The sequence below is a fragment of the Aythya marila genome, assembly GCF_965140915.1.
Source record: "Aythya marila genome assembly, chromosome: 8".
NCBI classification, from domain to species: domain Eukaryota; kingdom Metazoa; phylum Chordata; class Aves; order Anseriformes; family Anatidae; genus Aythya; species Aythya marila.
This window is the reverse complement of record NC_139049.1, coordinates 16,311,219-16,324,981: the sequence shown is the minus strand read 5'-3', so window position 1 is coordinate 16,324,981 and position 13,763 is coordinate 16,311,219. Positions and strand designations below refer to the sequence as shown.

The 13,763-nt window shown below is 41.7% G+C and overlaps 1 protein-coding gene and 1 long non-coding RNA gene across 5 annotated transcripts in view; one reads left to right on the top strand and one right to left on the bottom strand.

Moving 5' to 3' along the window:
* Positions 1-13,763, top strand: part of RGL1 (ral guanine nucleotide dissociation stimulator like 1) — a 76,599-nt gene that overhangs the window by 32,316 nt on the left and 30,520 nt on the right. For 3 of the 4 annotated variants that reach the window (XM_082766634.1, XM_082766633.1, XM_082766635.1), the window contains exon 4: positions 7,343-7,420. In XM_082766634.1, the coding sequence (XP_082622760.1) occupies positions 7,343-7,420 (78 nt within the window). Of the gene's footprint in view, positions 1-3,444; positions 3,489-7,342; positions 7,421-13,763 lie in introns of those variants that run through there. The other variant, XM_082766636.1, reaches the window with a different exon arrangement.
* The window catches only part of LOC309881069, a 29,461-nt gene continuing 26,334 nt past the window's right edge, over positions 10,637-13,763 (bottom strand). The window contains exon 3 of the long non-coding RNA XR_014318074.1: positions 10,637-11,172. This is a non-coding gene — a long non-coding RNA (uncharacterized lncRNA). The remainder of the gene's footprint in view (positions 11,173-13,763) is intronic.

Genomic DNA, 13,763 nt, shown 5'->3' with positions numbered 1-13,763 from the left:
GAAAGATCCTGACTCGATGCTGTGCACTTCTGTGTCCTCACGGTCTTCTGGATTTGAAGAGATTGAGCTCCTGTCCCTTTAGAGTTTTTGGTAACGCACTGCTGTGGCAGCAGCTCTGCTTTAAGAGAAGAACAACTCTGTGGGGTTGGCTTTGAGGGTATGAAGGGAGAATAGGGTAAGTTCAGGTTGTTTGGGCAGTCAGGTTGTTTAGAGCAGCAGCAAGTCAGGAGGATAGGTGTCTGCCCTCCTCTTCCAATGTGGATTTAAAGAGATGAAAATGTCATAAGAGGGAAAGAAAACAGGGAAAAAAATATCCACAGAACTTACTTTTCTGAGCCCTATTCTGATCTCTCTCTGGCTTATATACCTCTCAGAGCAAATCATAATGTAGCCATCAGAGGAAGGGCACGTAGCCTGCTTGACCTTGTCAATGTTATCCCCAGCTTTTTGTAATAAATGAAAGAATCCTCAGGAAATCCTAGGAGGTCACCACTTCCTTCCCCTCTCACAAATCTCAGGAGTATAGTGTTTAAGAGTCCATGGATGTTTCCCTTGGTTTTTCAAATATCATGGATAATCCAGACTTTTATGGGCTGGGACAAAAGATAGATTCAATTTAAACTATGAAAGTTAGAATGATTTACATGCAGCTGTGGAATATGAACCTGCGAAGAAAAACAGATGTTAAAAGGAAAAATAAAAAGAGAAATGGATAGTCACTGAATTTAACCAGCTCAGTTTTCATCTTTATATTAGCGTAGAATAAATATCAAAGAGTTTACATTTTTGCAACTTTCTTGTTAGTAATACTCTTAACAACAGTACAGAGACAAAGTTGGGTGTCAGTGCATAATCTTTGTTCTATAAATATTTGTATTTTCTTTTCCAGTGAAGTCAAAAGAGATAACAAAGGCTCTCAGCAAAAGCAAGTAATATTTTTGGCATTAGCTGTCAATTCGAGCTTCACGTGGAGAGTTTGAGCCTCATTTCTTATTCCTGGTGATAGAGCAGGCTTGTGGTGTAAGGGAACAACTGTGGATGGCAGTGCTGAGCCCTTGTTGTTTGTTGGCATTAGGAAGAACAGCAATGTGGCCAACTCCAAAAAGGCCCAGCCACCTTTCTACAGGGGAGCAGCTCTGTGACATAGCGTGGGAGGGAGCAGCACCCGCATCTCCCAGCTGAGGGTGTACCGTCCATGGGAATATTTGCATTGACAGACTTGCCCAGAAATCGCTGTGGAAGCTGGGTAGCTCTCAGTGCAGTCAGCTCCCTTTGGATGTGCTACAGATGAACCCCTTGCTGCGAGTGCCGCAGGGGTGTCTGCACAAATTCTGATTAAACAGAGTCCTGGGGCTCTTGGACAGGTGTCCTGGGAAGGCTGGATGTTTTATACCCTAAGTGTGGGGAAAGATACTCGTTAACCTTTTGACGCAGTCTGCAGAGTGTTCTGTCCAAGCAGTGCAAGCGTTAACTGAATTTGGGGCATGAAACATTATTCTGTCCCATAAAGCTGAAATTCTCTTGTCTGAGTGATAGAGGTGAATAAGAAACCATGCTATATTTTAGAGAAACTTAAGTATTAGGACAGGAAAAAAAAAAGTTCCTTATAGGAGTGAATAATTCAGAATGATGTGCTTTCATTAAATAGGTTTGCACTGAGGTGATGTTTTGTGAAATCTGGGCAAAACCTTTTATCCAGCTTGGGCCTTTCTGTGCTAAAGTAAGCAGTGGTCAGCTTGTAAGTATGTGAGGCTCCGCAGCCATTCATGCTCAGGAACCTTTCTGGGCTGCACACTGCTGGCTTCATTGCTGGCCTGGCTGTGAAGGACCTGGCGATTATCTCCCTCCCAGCACAGCAGGGTGAGGTAAAGGGACACGCATGTTGCTTCCACTTCTTCAGTCCTCTTCACATGACACAGGGGGCCAGCAGGAAGCCCTCCCAAAGCCAAAAACACATGGGTTCAGTTAGTGTGTGGCAGAGGTCACACAGTTGCATGGTGCTCCTGCTTGCAGTGTCTTGGGCTCTCACATCCTGTGCTGCTCATGTCATCACAGAAACGCACAAACCACCTGGGCAGAGAGAAACATTTCTAAAGGCAACGCATCCAGTGCAGTGAGTGGAGTCACAGAAAATGTCAAGCAAGGCATATGGAAAGGTTTAAAATCATTAAGAGAAAGTTCGCAGTGTTTTTAAGACAGATACAGTTCCCTCTGTATCGCTCAGAAGGGACTTACTGGATTCTCAGAGCTTGTGGTAGTGGCCTTTAGGTTGTGCTCTTCGGTAATTTCTGTTCTTTAATATAACCAGAGATGTGCAATTTGAATAAATCTGTTCTTTTTTTTTTTTTTTTTTCTTTCCCCCTCCAGATGGCTTCAAATTAAGTTTTTGCTTTTTATTAGAAACTGGAGCTCTCTTCATTATTTTGGCTGTATTCAGTCTATAAAGGTGTGTTTTTTTAACATAGAATAGAGGTCAAACTATACAAAATCTTGGTCATTGGCTGGAATGTTGAAAAGTGTTGAATGTATTTTCAGACCTATTTAGGAGTAATTGGACATCCCCATCCCTTTAGTATGCATGGAGGTTTGGCATCTAAACACACTAGACAGCTTTGAAAACCTGCCAAGTGTTTAACACTATGCATTCTGATATGGTCTCTTTGGTAGGAGTTGGCAGTAAAGTTTAAAAAAAAATAAATACATCTTGTCAGCATTTGGATGTGGAAATGCAGGATGGAAGTTCCTGGAAAGAGACAAAGGGACTGGGGAGGCTGAGCCAGGAGAAGATGAGCTCCTCCAGGTACCGGGTGTAGGAATATGGCCGGGTGCCCTTGCTCCAGCCTTCAGTCTCCCCCCTGCTACTGGCTGGACTGTGGAATCCAGTGCTCACAAGTGTGGTGAACGCCAAAGGGATTTTGCTGTCCAGATGAGAGCAGATGCAAGCCAAGTTCCTCCCTTGCGTATTTAATTTTGTCATGGTAATCGTGTTCCTTTGCAGCAGTGCTTAGAAGCAGGGCTGCACTGTGCTTGCACAGTAGCATATCAAGTAGCCATCGGTCCCTGTCTCGAGGGGTTGGCAGAGAAGGGAATCGAGTTTGTTCGGTGGGGAGCTGGAGCTGGGTAAGCCCAGCAGTGCAATGGCAATAAGAAGTTAGTTTTACGTTTTCAGTTCAGTTCTTTTGCTAGAGGATGGCTTAATGAGAGGGTAAATAAAGAAGGTGAAGGTGGAGAGTGGACGTGGAGGAGATGGGCTTGAGGAGGACCTGGTTGGCTAGGACGGAATAAGGAGGCAAGTGTAAACTGAGGGAACTGCACAGGCTGGGGAGAGTCCTTAGGCCACTCTGCACAAGGAGGGCGGAAATGGTCAGTCAAGAAAGTATGAAAAAGAGAACTCTCCCAAAGCACCTGCTTTTGCTGTTTGTTTTTCCAGGCTCTGACGTCTCTGGGTGGTTACTTTCCAGTTTGTACCCCCCAGCCCCTGGTCACAGGTAGGTTGAACTGATCCACTGTGCCCAGTTTTCCCTGAGGTGTCTGTGCCATGTCTCCTGCACGACTCTCCCAAGGAGGAACGGTCTGAGCAGCTCGCCTTTCCATTCCTTCCTCCAGCACAGTGGTCTCTGGCTACATCCAGAGCTGCTTCCCTCCTCACAGTCACCTCACATCCACCATGGGTGAGGAGGCACGCGGGAACAGGTCCTTCAGTAGCAGATCCAGATATTTTAGGACAGTAGTTTCATATGGCATTAGACTCACTGCTGTTGTTGTAGCTTTTATTCTTTCCCCTATTGTTTTCCTGTATACCAGGTGGTTTGTACCAGCTAAAGAAGTGACCTCATTTCCACGATTCTGCATGTATAATTCAAAACACTTTACAACTCTTGCTGAATATCTATGCTTCTGGTTATTTGCTGCTTGCTTTGATGCTTACAAGCATTATTTAGGGCTTTGTTGGGCACTTCTGCAGAGAATCACCTTTTCTTCTTATTTCCTAGTCGCTCAAAGAGCATTTTCCTCCCTCTTGTTCCCTTTCCTTCTTAGCAGAGATACAGGGGTGTGTTTTCTACTTTATTTTCCAGTACTTAAATATTCAGTACTGCCCATTACATTCTGGTCTCATTTGTTTAGTCAGTTCTTTTGAGTGGAGACTATAACTTCCCGAACACCAAGCAAGGCTGAAAAGTTCTGTAGGCTACAGGATCCTTTTGTTTCTCATGTCTCTTTTTGTATGCAAAGCATTCATACAAGACTGGGTAGTGAATAGCTCTTTGTCCAGGAACTGGTGAGAACGCGGCAGTGGAAGTCTGCAGAAATACTGTTCTTTGCATCAGATGTATCATTAACTCCTCCTAAGCCATATTTAATGGCCTGTTGTTCATGCAAAGCCCTTTTGCCCATAGATAAGCAGAGGTTTGCATTTGGCAAAGTGACAAGGTGTTATATACTTCTCAGATTTTGCACAGAAAATTGCATGCTTTCTCTTGCAGTGTTATAAATTTATGTTGCAAAAATCAGCATGGGTATCTCTAGTGGGATTTAAATGCAAATGCCTAATGTTCTGCAGATACATACTTAATATTTGACACAATGTTAGGACGGTGATACTCTGAGTCATCTCAATAAAGTTTGCTCAAAGAACTAATGACAAGTTTTGAAAAGAGAATATAAAAATGTAATTGCTATTCAAGAACTGGAGCTTTCCTTGCTCAGTAGGGGGGAAAAATGTCTTTTGTATTGGATAAGATCTATTTTGGTCATTTTACCTAGCAGACGGTAGTGGGGAGAGAAATCCTCTCCACTGAGCTATAGGAAAGAGCAGCTGCCGCAGCGTGTGATGCACGTGGTATCAGCAGCAAGTCTTGGTTCTGTCTAGGCAGTCATCACTGAGAAGGTGTCAGCAGAGTTCTCTAAATGTCCCCTGCCCCTTAGCCCCCATCTTTTTGTACCTTTTTGTTAAGATAGGTCACCCGGTATTAAAATATTTGGAAATGCAGGGCAGTCTACAGGCCTACAAGTGCAAATATTGAAGTCAATAGTTAAATCAAATAAAAATAGGCTGAACTTTACACTTCAGCATAGTGAATTAATGGACTTCATGGAGGTGTTTAGCAATATTGTTCTAAGGCTTCTCTGATTTATTTTGTCCTTGCAGTAAAGCAGTAGTACTTCAAGCAGTGAATTGCATTCACTTTGAATTGGAAAAAGGTGTGACTGGGACCTGGGAGAGGCCAGGTATGGTTTAGTGGTGAATTTGGGCACAGTAGAGTCAGAAAGAAGTGGTCTGTTCAATTTCACCTCTTCAAAAGTGCTGATCTCAATAGAAAGAGCATGGATAGGGTATGATAATGCTTGGGAAACACGGAAGAAAACAGAGAGGACATTGATGCACCAAAAAAAATCAGAACAAAATTGACATTTGTTCTTCCACCAAGTAGTGATTCCTCTGTGAATGCTCCTGCTAGGATTCGCTGTGATCCTGAGGAGATCAAGGGGTTAGTCAACATGTTTAGAAGTGGATTCTTACTCCATTGTCAGTTTGGCTAAGCCTATTTTTCTTCAGATGTTTGGATTAGATATGTGAAATCACAATGGTGAAATGGCTTGTCCTGTGTGTACCTCCATGGCCGAGGACCCTTTCAATTTTTGAAGTTCTTAAAGCCTTTTCTCATGCTGCTGCAGTCCTGTAGGATCAGCAGGATTGTTTCTTTATACTGGGAAGAATTTATGCCCTTCAGAACCTAAGATTTGCAAGTTTTTATGTGTGTAGTATGCTTTTTTACCTGGGCAGAAAAATGCTGTGATAACTGAAGTCTTCACCTCTGGTGTAGGATCTTGCACTGCGTGAGGGACGGTGTAGTGGTCAGAGGAAGCTACTGGGGACAAGCAGCCATGGTCTTGTTCTCAACTTCGCATGGTAACATGCATAGTTAACAACTTGAGCATATCCTTTTCTGTTATGGTGCGATATGTTATAATGATGCGAGTTGCCTTACTGCAATACCCTCAAGGTGAAGTAAGCCCAGGTTGACCTTCTTACAACTGCGGCCATGCTGCTGCTATCTGGGGGGTTACTTGTTTACGTTCGTTAGTTTGGGTTTACTTTGTGACACGCTGGAGTGAGCACTGTATTCAGACCAGTGATCTCTGCCTCAGCTTTCCAGCCATAGTGGAATACTCCAGCCTTAAACCTTTGTCAGAAGATTGTTGAAACTTTACTAATTATTTTAAAGTATTGTGAAGTTTTGAGATTGAGAGCCATGACAGGGCAGAATATCAGTGAGGGTGAGAGATGGGGATGCAAAAACATGTTCTTCACAATCTTCCTGTACTGAGCTGCAGCTCTTACATGGGAAGCCTTAGACTGATACTTCAGAGAGCATAAAACTACCATCTCTTATTTCTGTCCTTCAAGACAAAACACCTTGGATGAATTCATTGCAGTTCTGCCATGAACCTTCCCTATACAAACTAACAGTCCCCTATATTTTCTTTGTCTGATGCTCCTAGAACGTTGTAGCACAAACAGTTAAAGATGCACTTGTTCTCCTAACTATTCAGATTAATTGTAGGTGCCTGACTAACAGTTATTCAAGCACAGGATGTTTAAAATCAGCTTGTCTTATTCTGAACTGGGAGTAATTGTGCCTCCGCTAAAGCTGGCTGTAAGGAGTCATTAAATTCTTTATGGTGCTGTATATCTGAAGCAGTCGGTACTCCCATTGAAAATGGAGTGCATAATCCTGCCCACAAGGCACACGCATTACGTATGTACAGAAGAGGAGATTTTGCTTTATGCTGTTGGAGCTGCACCTCTGTTTTTTTCTTTTCCAGTGGCATTTGCACAGAGCTCTGGACCATTCCCCCTCATGGCAACTGTGTCAAGATTTTTGGCACAAGTAGGCAATTGCCACCTAGAAAAACTTGCGGGAAATCCCACGTAGAGTTGGAAGGAATGGCAAATACTAGAGAAACAGAAATTGAGTCAGAAAAAGTGGTTTGTACAGCCTTATTGCACACTGGCATATCACTATGGGAAAGGATGGTATGAAAACTGACAGAGAGGGTCTTGGAGCTTTGAGCAAATTGTTTCGTTTGCTTCCTCCCATGTACAGGCTACTTCATACAAATTAATAAGTTAGGTTTGAAGATATTGGTCGTCTCTTTAGGAAATTTCTGCTCCTTAATGAAACAAGCTCCATGAGTTTGCCAACTGTTATATCGCATGTTTGTAGTTCAAGCTAGAAACACTTTCTAGTTGTTTGTGATAATTGTGTAAGAACTATATTACTTGGGCTTTGTTTTTATTCAGTAGAAGTTCCTCTAAACACCTATCTCATTTTTTCAGGTATGGAAACCTGGAGACCTTAAGCTGTGAAGAAGTTGGGAGCCAGAATTCCTCCGGATCCAAAACAGTAGTCAGGAAGTAAGTGTGGTTTTGCACTGTACAGCAAGCCTCAGTCAGAAGTCAGTGTTGGAGGAGGATGTGGGCAGCATAGCTGTTGTCTCATTTGAAAATTCACAGCACTGTTTGTTTGCTTAAACAAGCTTGTTTAAAAGCCAAATATCCAGAGTCATATTGAGACATATCCAGTGGTATAACCCAGAGATTTGTCAGTCAGGGAAATTGTCTTGTATTTGAACAAGAGAGGAACGCATCTAGGCCAACGTTTTGTTGATTAAACAAACAAGGAGTATTTGTTTTCCCTGCCTTATCTATAGCAGTAAATGGCTATCGCTTATGACTGATTTTATTGTGCATTACATCGCAATAGTCTGCATCTGCAGACCAAAGCTGAGGTTGTTTCAGGCAACATGTGTATGCATGCGTCTTCTTCATTAGCTCCCCTATGATTTACAGGGTTGCTTTTTGAGTGAAATTTAAATTCTGATGTCACCCTATGTTGCAAGAAAAATACCAAAGCTCTTTTGAAATGTAGTTTAAATGGAAAAAGGTGGTTTGGTTATTATCCTCCTAGCATCATATAAAACTGCGTTTTATCTTAAGACATTGGGTGTTAAATTTTTACTTTGACGTCTGTATGATGTGTGGTTTGCATGCGCTATGGCAATAAAAAGTATCTAAGTGGTTATGTTTGATTACAGTATGTGGAGAAGTTTGATTCTTGTCAGCATTGCTCATGACTGTTTTTCTATAATTCTGTCTCATCTTCTATTGGTTTAAAAAAACTTAGTCTTTTCTCAGTGTACTGACTTGGCAAGGAGTAATTGAAGAGGCCTCAAGTTTATTTTCTGTTTGTTCTGATCTTGAAGAAAATGTTGATTTTTTTTTTTTTTTTTTTAATCATGTGAAATACACAGTCCTGTCAAGACTGAGAAATACAGTGTAGTATTTTCATTTCTACGATTCAGGCAGATTGTTGATTGAAATCACATCCTTTCCTAAAATACTGAGCCTGCCCTTCACACTGCTTACCTCTCTGCATTTCTGATGGCATATGTGTTTTGGACAGGGAGTTTTGAGTCTGGTGTAAAATGGTTCCAATGTCCCCAGTCCAGAAATTTTCCTTTAACATACCCAACACCTTCCTGTCCTTCACTGTCTGAATGCAGTGGTCAGATAGTAGGGTTGCTTTGCCTTCTGTCACCCATGTAGAAATTGTTTTGTTTAACCACCATGAATAAATTGGTGAAAGCCGCCTTGTCTGTGAGTGTTTCAATAACTTTCTCTGAAAACACAAGTAATTATGCTTGCTTGACTGCAGAAGAAATATAGAGCTTAATTAATGTTTATAAACAATAAAGGAATCTCAAAAAAGGCTTTAGTTAGTTTAATGCAAAGTATTAGTGCCTGTTACTTTATTTATATTTATTTATTTAGTATTTTTAACACTGCAGACACAAAGCTACAAGCTCTAATGGTTTGGGCTGCTCCTCTTGCCCCATGAGACTCAACACCAGAGCCCAATTCCCTGATTGTTTCCTGGTTGGCATAAGAGAGAGCTGTTAACACTTTCCTCACATTTTGCCATGAAGAACCCATCAAAGAACAGCTGATAGTTGAATCTTGGTCACAAGCACCAAGAAGGCAGAATAGTGCTGTAGGTGAAGGAAATAATAGCCAGCCAGCAAGTTCCTACACTGTCATCCAAAATAAACTCTTAGGAACTCTTCCTACTTTGGGCAGGCCATTTGACTTCCCCATATTTCAGCCAGTCCAACCATTAAATGAGCTAAAGCAGTACCTTTCTTGCAAAATAGATGAAGGATTTATACTGAAGATGTGGAAGATGCTTTCGCCAATATAAACCATGTCAGGATTAATCCCCCCACCTTTCCACAGACTTGAAGGAGCTTGATTATGAGATGGAGAGAAAATAGATGGGAGTAGTCTTGATGCTAGTGTCGCTCAGCCTGTGGGCAAAACACGTGAATTCAATGTTGTGTCTGAAGGTGAGGGTGCAACTGAAATACCATTTAGTAAGAACATATTGTCTGTGTTTTTTTTTTTTTTTTTTTTTTTTTTTTTTGTGCTTTTATATTTTTCAAGCAAAATTGTTTTTCTACTGACATGCACATAGTCTGTTGTTCACCCTGGGCCTAGCTGCTTCCTGCTGCATCCCTGGTGCCTTCCCTTTGTCATGCACCATCTTCATGCAGTCAGCAAATGACAAAAGCATGGGGTATGTCTTCCAGTTCTCACAGTAGCACAACTTCTGATGAGTTTATCTGACCCAATTTTCATTAATATATTCAGCACGGCTGATGAATCCTTTGGTCCTCATGAAAAATCTGTATCTTTTATGTCTAATTTTGATACCCGTTACCCAACTACTTGTTTATAGAAAGCTCAATGAAGTTATTGACAAAGTAATTTACATGTCACGTGCACATTTTAACAGATCCTGAATAAATGTGAATTCACTTTCCTGACCTAAAAGTTTCCACACACACACACACACACACACACACACACACACACAAAAGCTACAGAAATGAAAAAACAATGCTGGGAAGAGAATTCATGACTAAATATCTCATGGAGCTTTAAAAAACTATAGAGGTTTCTGCAAAATCTTAGGTATGTATGAGAGGATTTTTGTCATATTTGGTATACTGCAAGTCCACTGTTTACTACTTTCTGTGTTGAAACTCCCTGTTCGTTTTGTACTTGTGGCACAGAGTTATGACATATTTTGAGAAGGAAAGTGTCTGATGTACGTGAATTCGTTTTACCATTTTATTATTCCATCCAGTGCTAATATAGCTAAAAACCTGCAAGCCCTACACTATGGCTTGAGCACACTTGTGGCACAGTACCATTTGAGAGGCTTGTGGGAGCTATAAACCTACCCTTGCATTTCCAAATTCTGGGTCTGAGCCAGCAGTTACTTCTCACACTTGTTTCAGTGACACAGAGTTGTTACTGACCTGAGATGACTTCCGCTAGGCTTGAAACCTGCCTTCTAAGGATCCTTTCTGCCGCGCAGATTTTCTCCTGCATACATAAGCATCATTCCTATCATTTTTGGGCCACAGGAGTGCTCAAAGATTTATTTTTTTGTTCAATGGAGATCTGACTTAATTATGTTTAACACAACATGTCTTTTGGGATTTTTATTATTATTGCCATTTTCTTTAAAACTGTATTCAGTAGTATGCAGTTAAAACAAAGGTACAGTAATTCTGTAACTTTAAAAAGATCTAAACAATGTTAGGATGATGATCAAGCTTTGACCAGTGAAATATTTTGTGACCTTAATAAAACTGCCTTGCATGTATTTTTTTTTAGGATCGAGTCCCAGTGTAGATTTCATGTTCCGGAGCTTGCTTTCTGCAGTTCTCACTGCTCTTAGTCAGCCTGAAAGTTTATGATCTCAGTATGAAAGAATACAGTTCAGAAAGGTCACATACTCCAGTGCAGTGTATGAGTTAGATGGACTTCAGCCCGTGTTCCCAGAAATCCGATGCTATGCCTCTCTTAATTGTCTGATAAGGTAGTCGGGAGGAGTAACTTACTTGACCCTCTGTCTCCTGTTATTAGCAATCCTTGTTGTTACTCTTCCTTGCATCACGTAAACAAAACCTCCTGGGGCTGATTCTCAGATCAGGGTACCTTTGTGTCAAGGTAGGACGGAGTGGCTTCCTTGTCTTTGTTGGGTGGTCCCTCTCTTCGGAGTTCTCTGTCTTCATTGCTTGCTTTTTAGCTGAGGACTCCTGCCAACTTTCAAAAAATAAATAGGTTTAACAAATCACAACACAGATCTAATACCTAGATATAACACATTCAGAATAAAATCATACGTGTGCTAAGTATAAATGAAAATTTATCAGTATCATACTGATGGGAAATTTAAATGAGATAATCTAATCTGAAAGATTTCAAGCCCCTTGACGTACTCTGGGAAGGGAATCAGCTAGGCAAGCAATTAAGGCTGTTTGAAGACCTCAGTCTTCATGAAATTGTTGTGTGTGTTGCATGTGAGATAGTCAGAAACAATGCTTTTGGTGATATGGCCTGATCACTGTAATCTCTATTCCCCGTAGTAGGGGAGCTCCTCAGTTAACTTTTAACTCACTGCCAAAAGGTTGAGTTTTCTATGCAAAGTGTTCTATGAAAAAGTTGTGCCTTGTTTCCATCCCCATACTAAAAGATGGTGTTAAATTTGATTTCTGGGCAATCAGCGCTGGCAGACAATAACAATTCAAAGAGCTGATGTACTACAGGAGCAGAACACTTCTTTCCCATAAGATAGGTACTAAGACCTGGCTGGAGCTGGAGGAGGGCAGAGAAAGAACCCTAAAGCCTTTGAAGTATAATATACTGTAGCAGCCTGTACCTCTGGGGGCTTGCCTGTGCAACATTATACAATTTAAAGGGGAGGATTCTTAAAGAACTCAGAACAGCTGACTGGGAAGCAGGAACAGTAAAAGAGATTTAAGCCCGCAACCTCTCTTTCTTCTACAGTCCCAGTCCTGAGGTGGCTGGGTCCTGAGGCTTTTAAATCCTGAATGAGCTCAAGTAACAGTAAAAGGCCTTTCAAGCCTCCTCTTGAAGCATAAGGTTGTGGTTTCCGTTTGCTACTGGCTTCACTTGGCTTATCTGGAGTGCACTGGTTGTGAATGACAGGCCACAGAAATGAATCAGAATACTTGGGGCTTTTTTGTCTTGAATGTCATCTCCTAGTTGCATCTGCTTTATTATCAAAATGTGGGATTTATTTGTTATTAAAACTTGGAATGTGGCATGTGATTGGAAACTACAGACAAAGCAACTTGAAGCTGAACTGAAATCTCCTTGTTTTATTCCACAGCAATTGGACAAAACAGTTCAAATAAAAAAAAAATTAAGGAACTACTCAGTTACCACATGGCATGTCTTGCATGTTTACCCTTCTGCTTCTTCATTAACATAGCGAATACCAAAACTTATAATGTCATACTGCAATATTTGGAGTTTGTCAGAGGGATAAACAAATACTGTCCCAGGGCTTCTTGTGCATTTAGTCTGTTCTGACAGAAAGCTCGTCTGTTGCTACCTACTGAGGTTAGCAGCCCTGTTGGAAGGCAGAACGCACAGTTAAAATCCTGCAGGAATAAAAATGGGCCTGAAACTTTGTGCTCCAGGAGAACAGACACCAAAGGAATGTGAGACAAATGGAACAAAAATTGCTGGAAGTTTCTGATGCCTTGGGAAATCCAGGGTGGGAAGCAGTTAAGACTCATTTGTGAGAGCACCAATCAGCATTCATTCCAGTAAAGCCAATTAAGCTAAAACAACAGCAGAAACCAATGCGGTCACATGAGAAGCAGTCAAACACAGGGCAGTATAAGCAGTGGAAGAGGGGGAGAGTTATGAAAACAACCAGAACCAAGCAAAAAGAATAATTAAAAGAGCAAAGAAAAATACTGATTGGCATCTCAGTTAAAACAGAGTAACTACAGAGCTGTTCCCTTAGTGACTTCATGCGTCCCACAGACAGACCCCGGCACGCTGTGCAGCCAGACATTCTCAAGTCAAGAGAAGAGCAGAGCATCTTCTACAAGCCACTAGCAAGTTATTTGTAAACAGGCTGGGGGTGAGAAGCTACCATTACAGCAGCCTTTGCACAGAGCTTACGTACATTTGACCCCTTATTCAGAGCTGAAACTTAATTCCTTGTGTCATTGTTTAACAAGCAAAACTGAGAAAATACAGGTGGCTTAATTTAATTTCTATGAGCAAGCCTGAAAGCCGTTGTGCGGCAAGGGGAGGAAATCACCCTCTGTGAGGATGATTCCACTGCTGGGCTTCGCTGTGCATTTGGCAGATCAGGGGAAGCGTTGTCTGTGTTCCTGTCTGACTAACTTCATAAGGCACTCATTTAATCTCTTCTGCAGCTGAGGTTCTCTGTGTTCTCCTTAGTCATTGAGATTCCCTTGTACTCATTCTCTAGAAATAATTGTGGTGGAACAGAAAGCACTGGTGTTCCCTTCTTGCCAAAAAGTGTTCTGTTTAATTCTGATGCAGACCTCTTCAGGCCCAGGGATACAGCTGTCTTCCCATCCGAGAAAGGGCTATGCCCACTTTCCGTGTAACCTATTGCATCCCTTGTGGCTGTGTGATAAGAAGGGCTCATTCTCCACCTCCTCCATGCCCTCCTGGCTCAGCTTAAGAGATGTTAGACCTGGAGCTGCTACAATCTCATCCCATTTCATGGCAGCTTGTGGGCAAATGTCAGTGGGTGAGTAGTTCTGTGTTTCCAGTTCATAAAGCGACAGAATCACAAACGCATCTCCCAACCTCAGTAGATAGGTTTTAAAGGCTG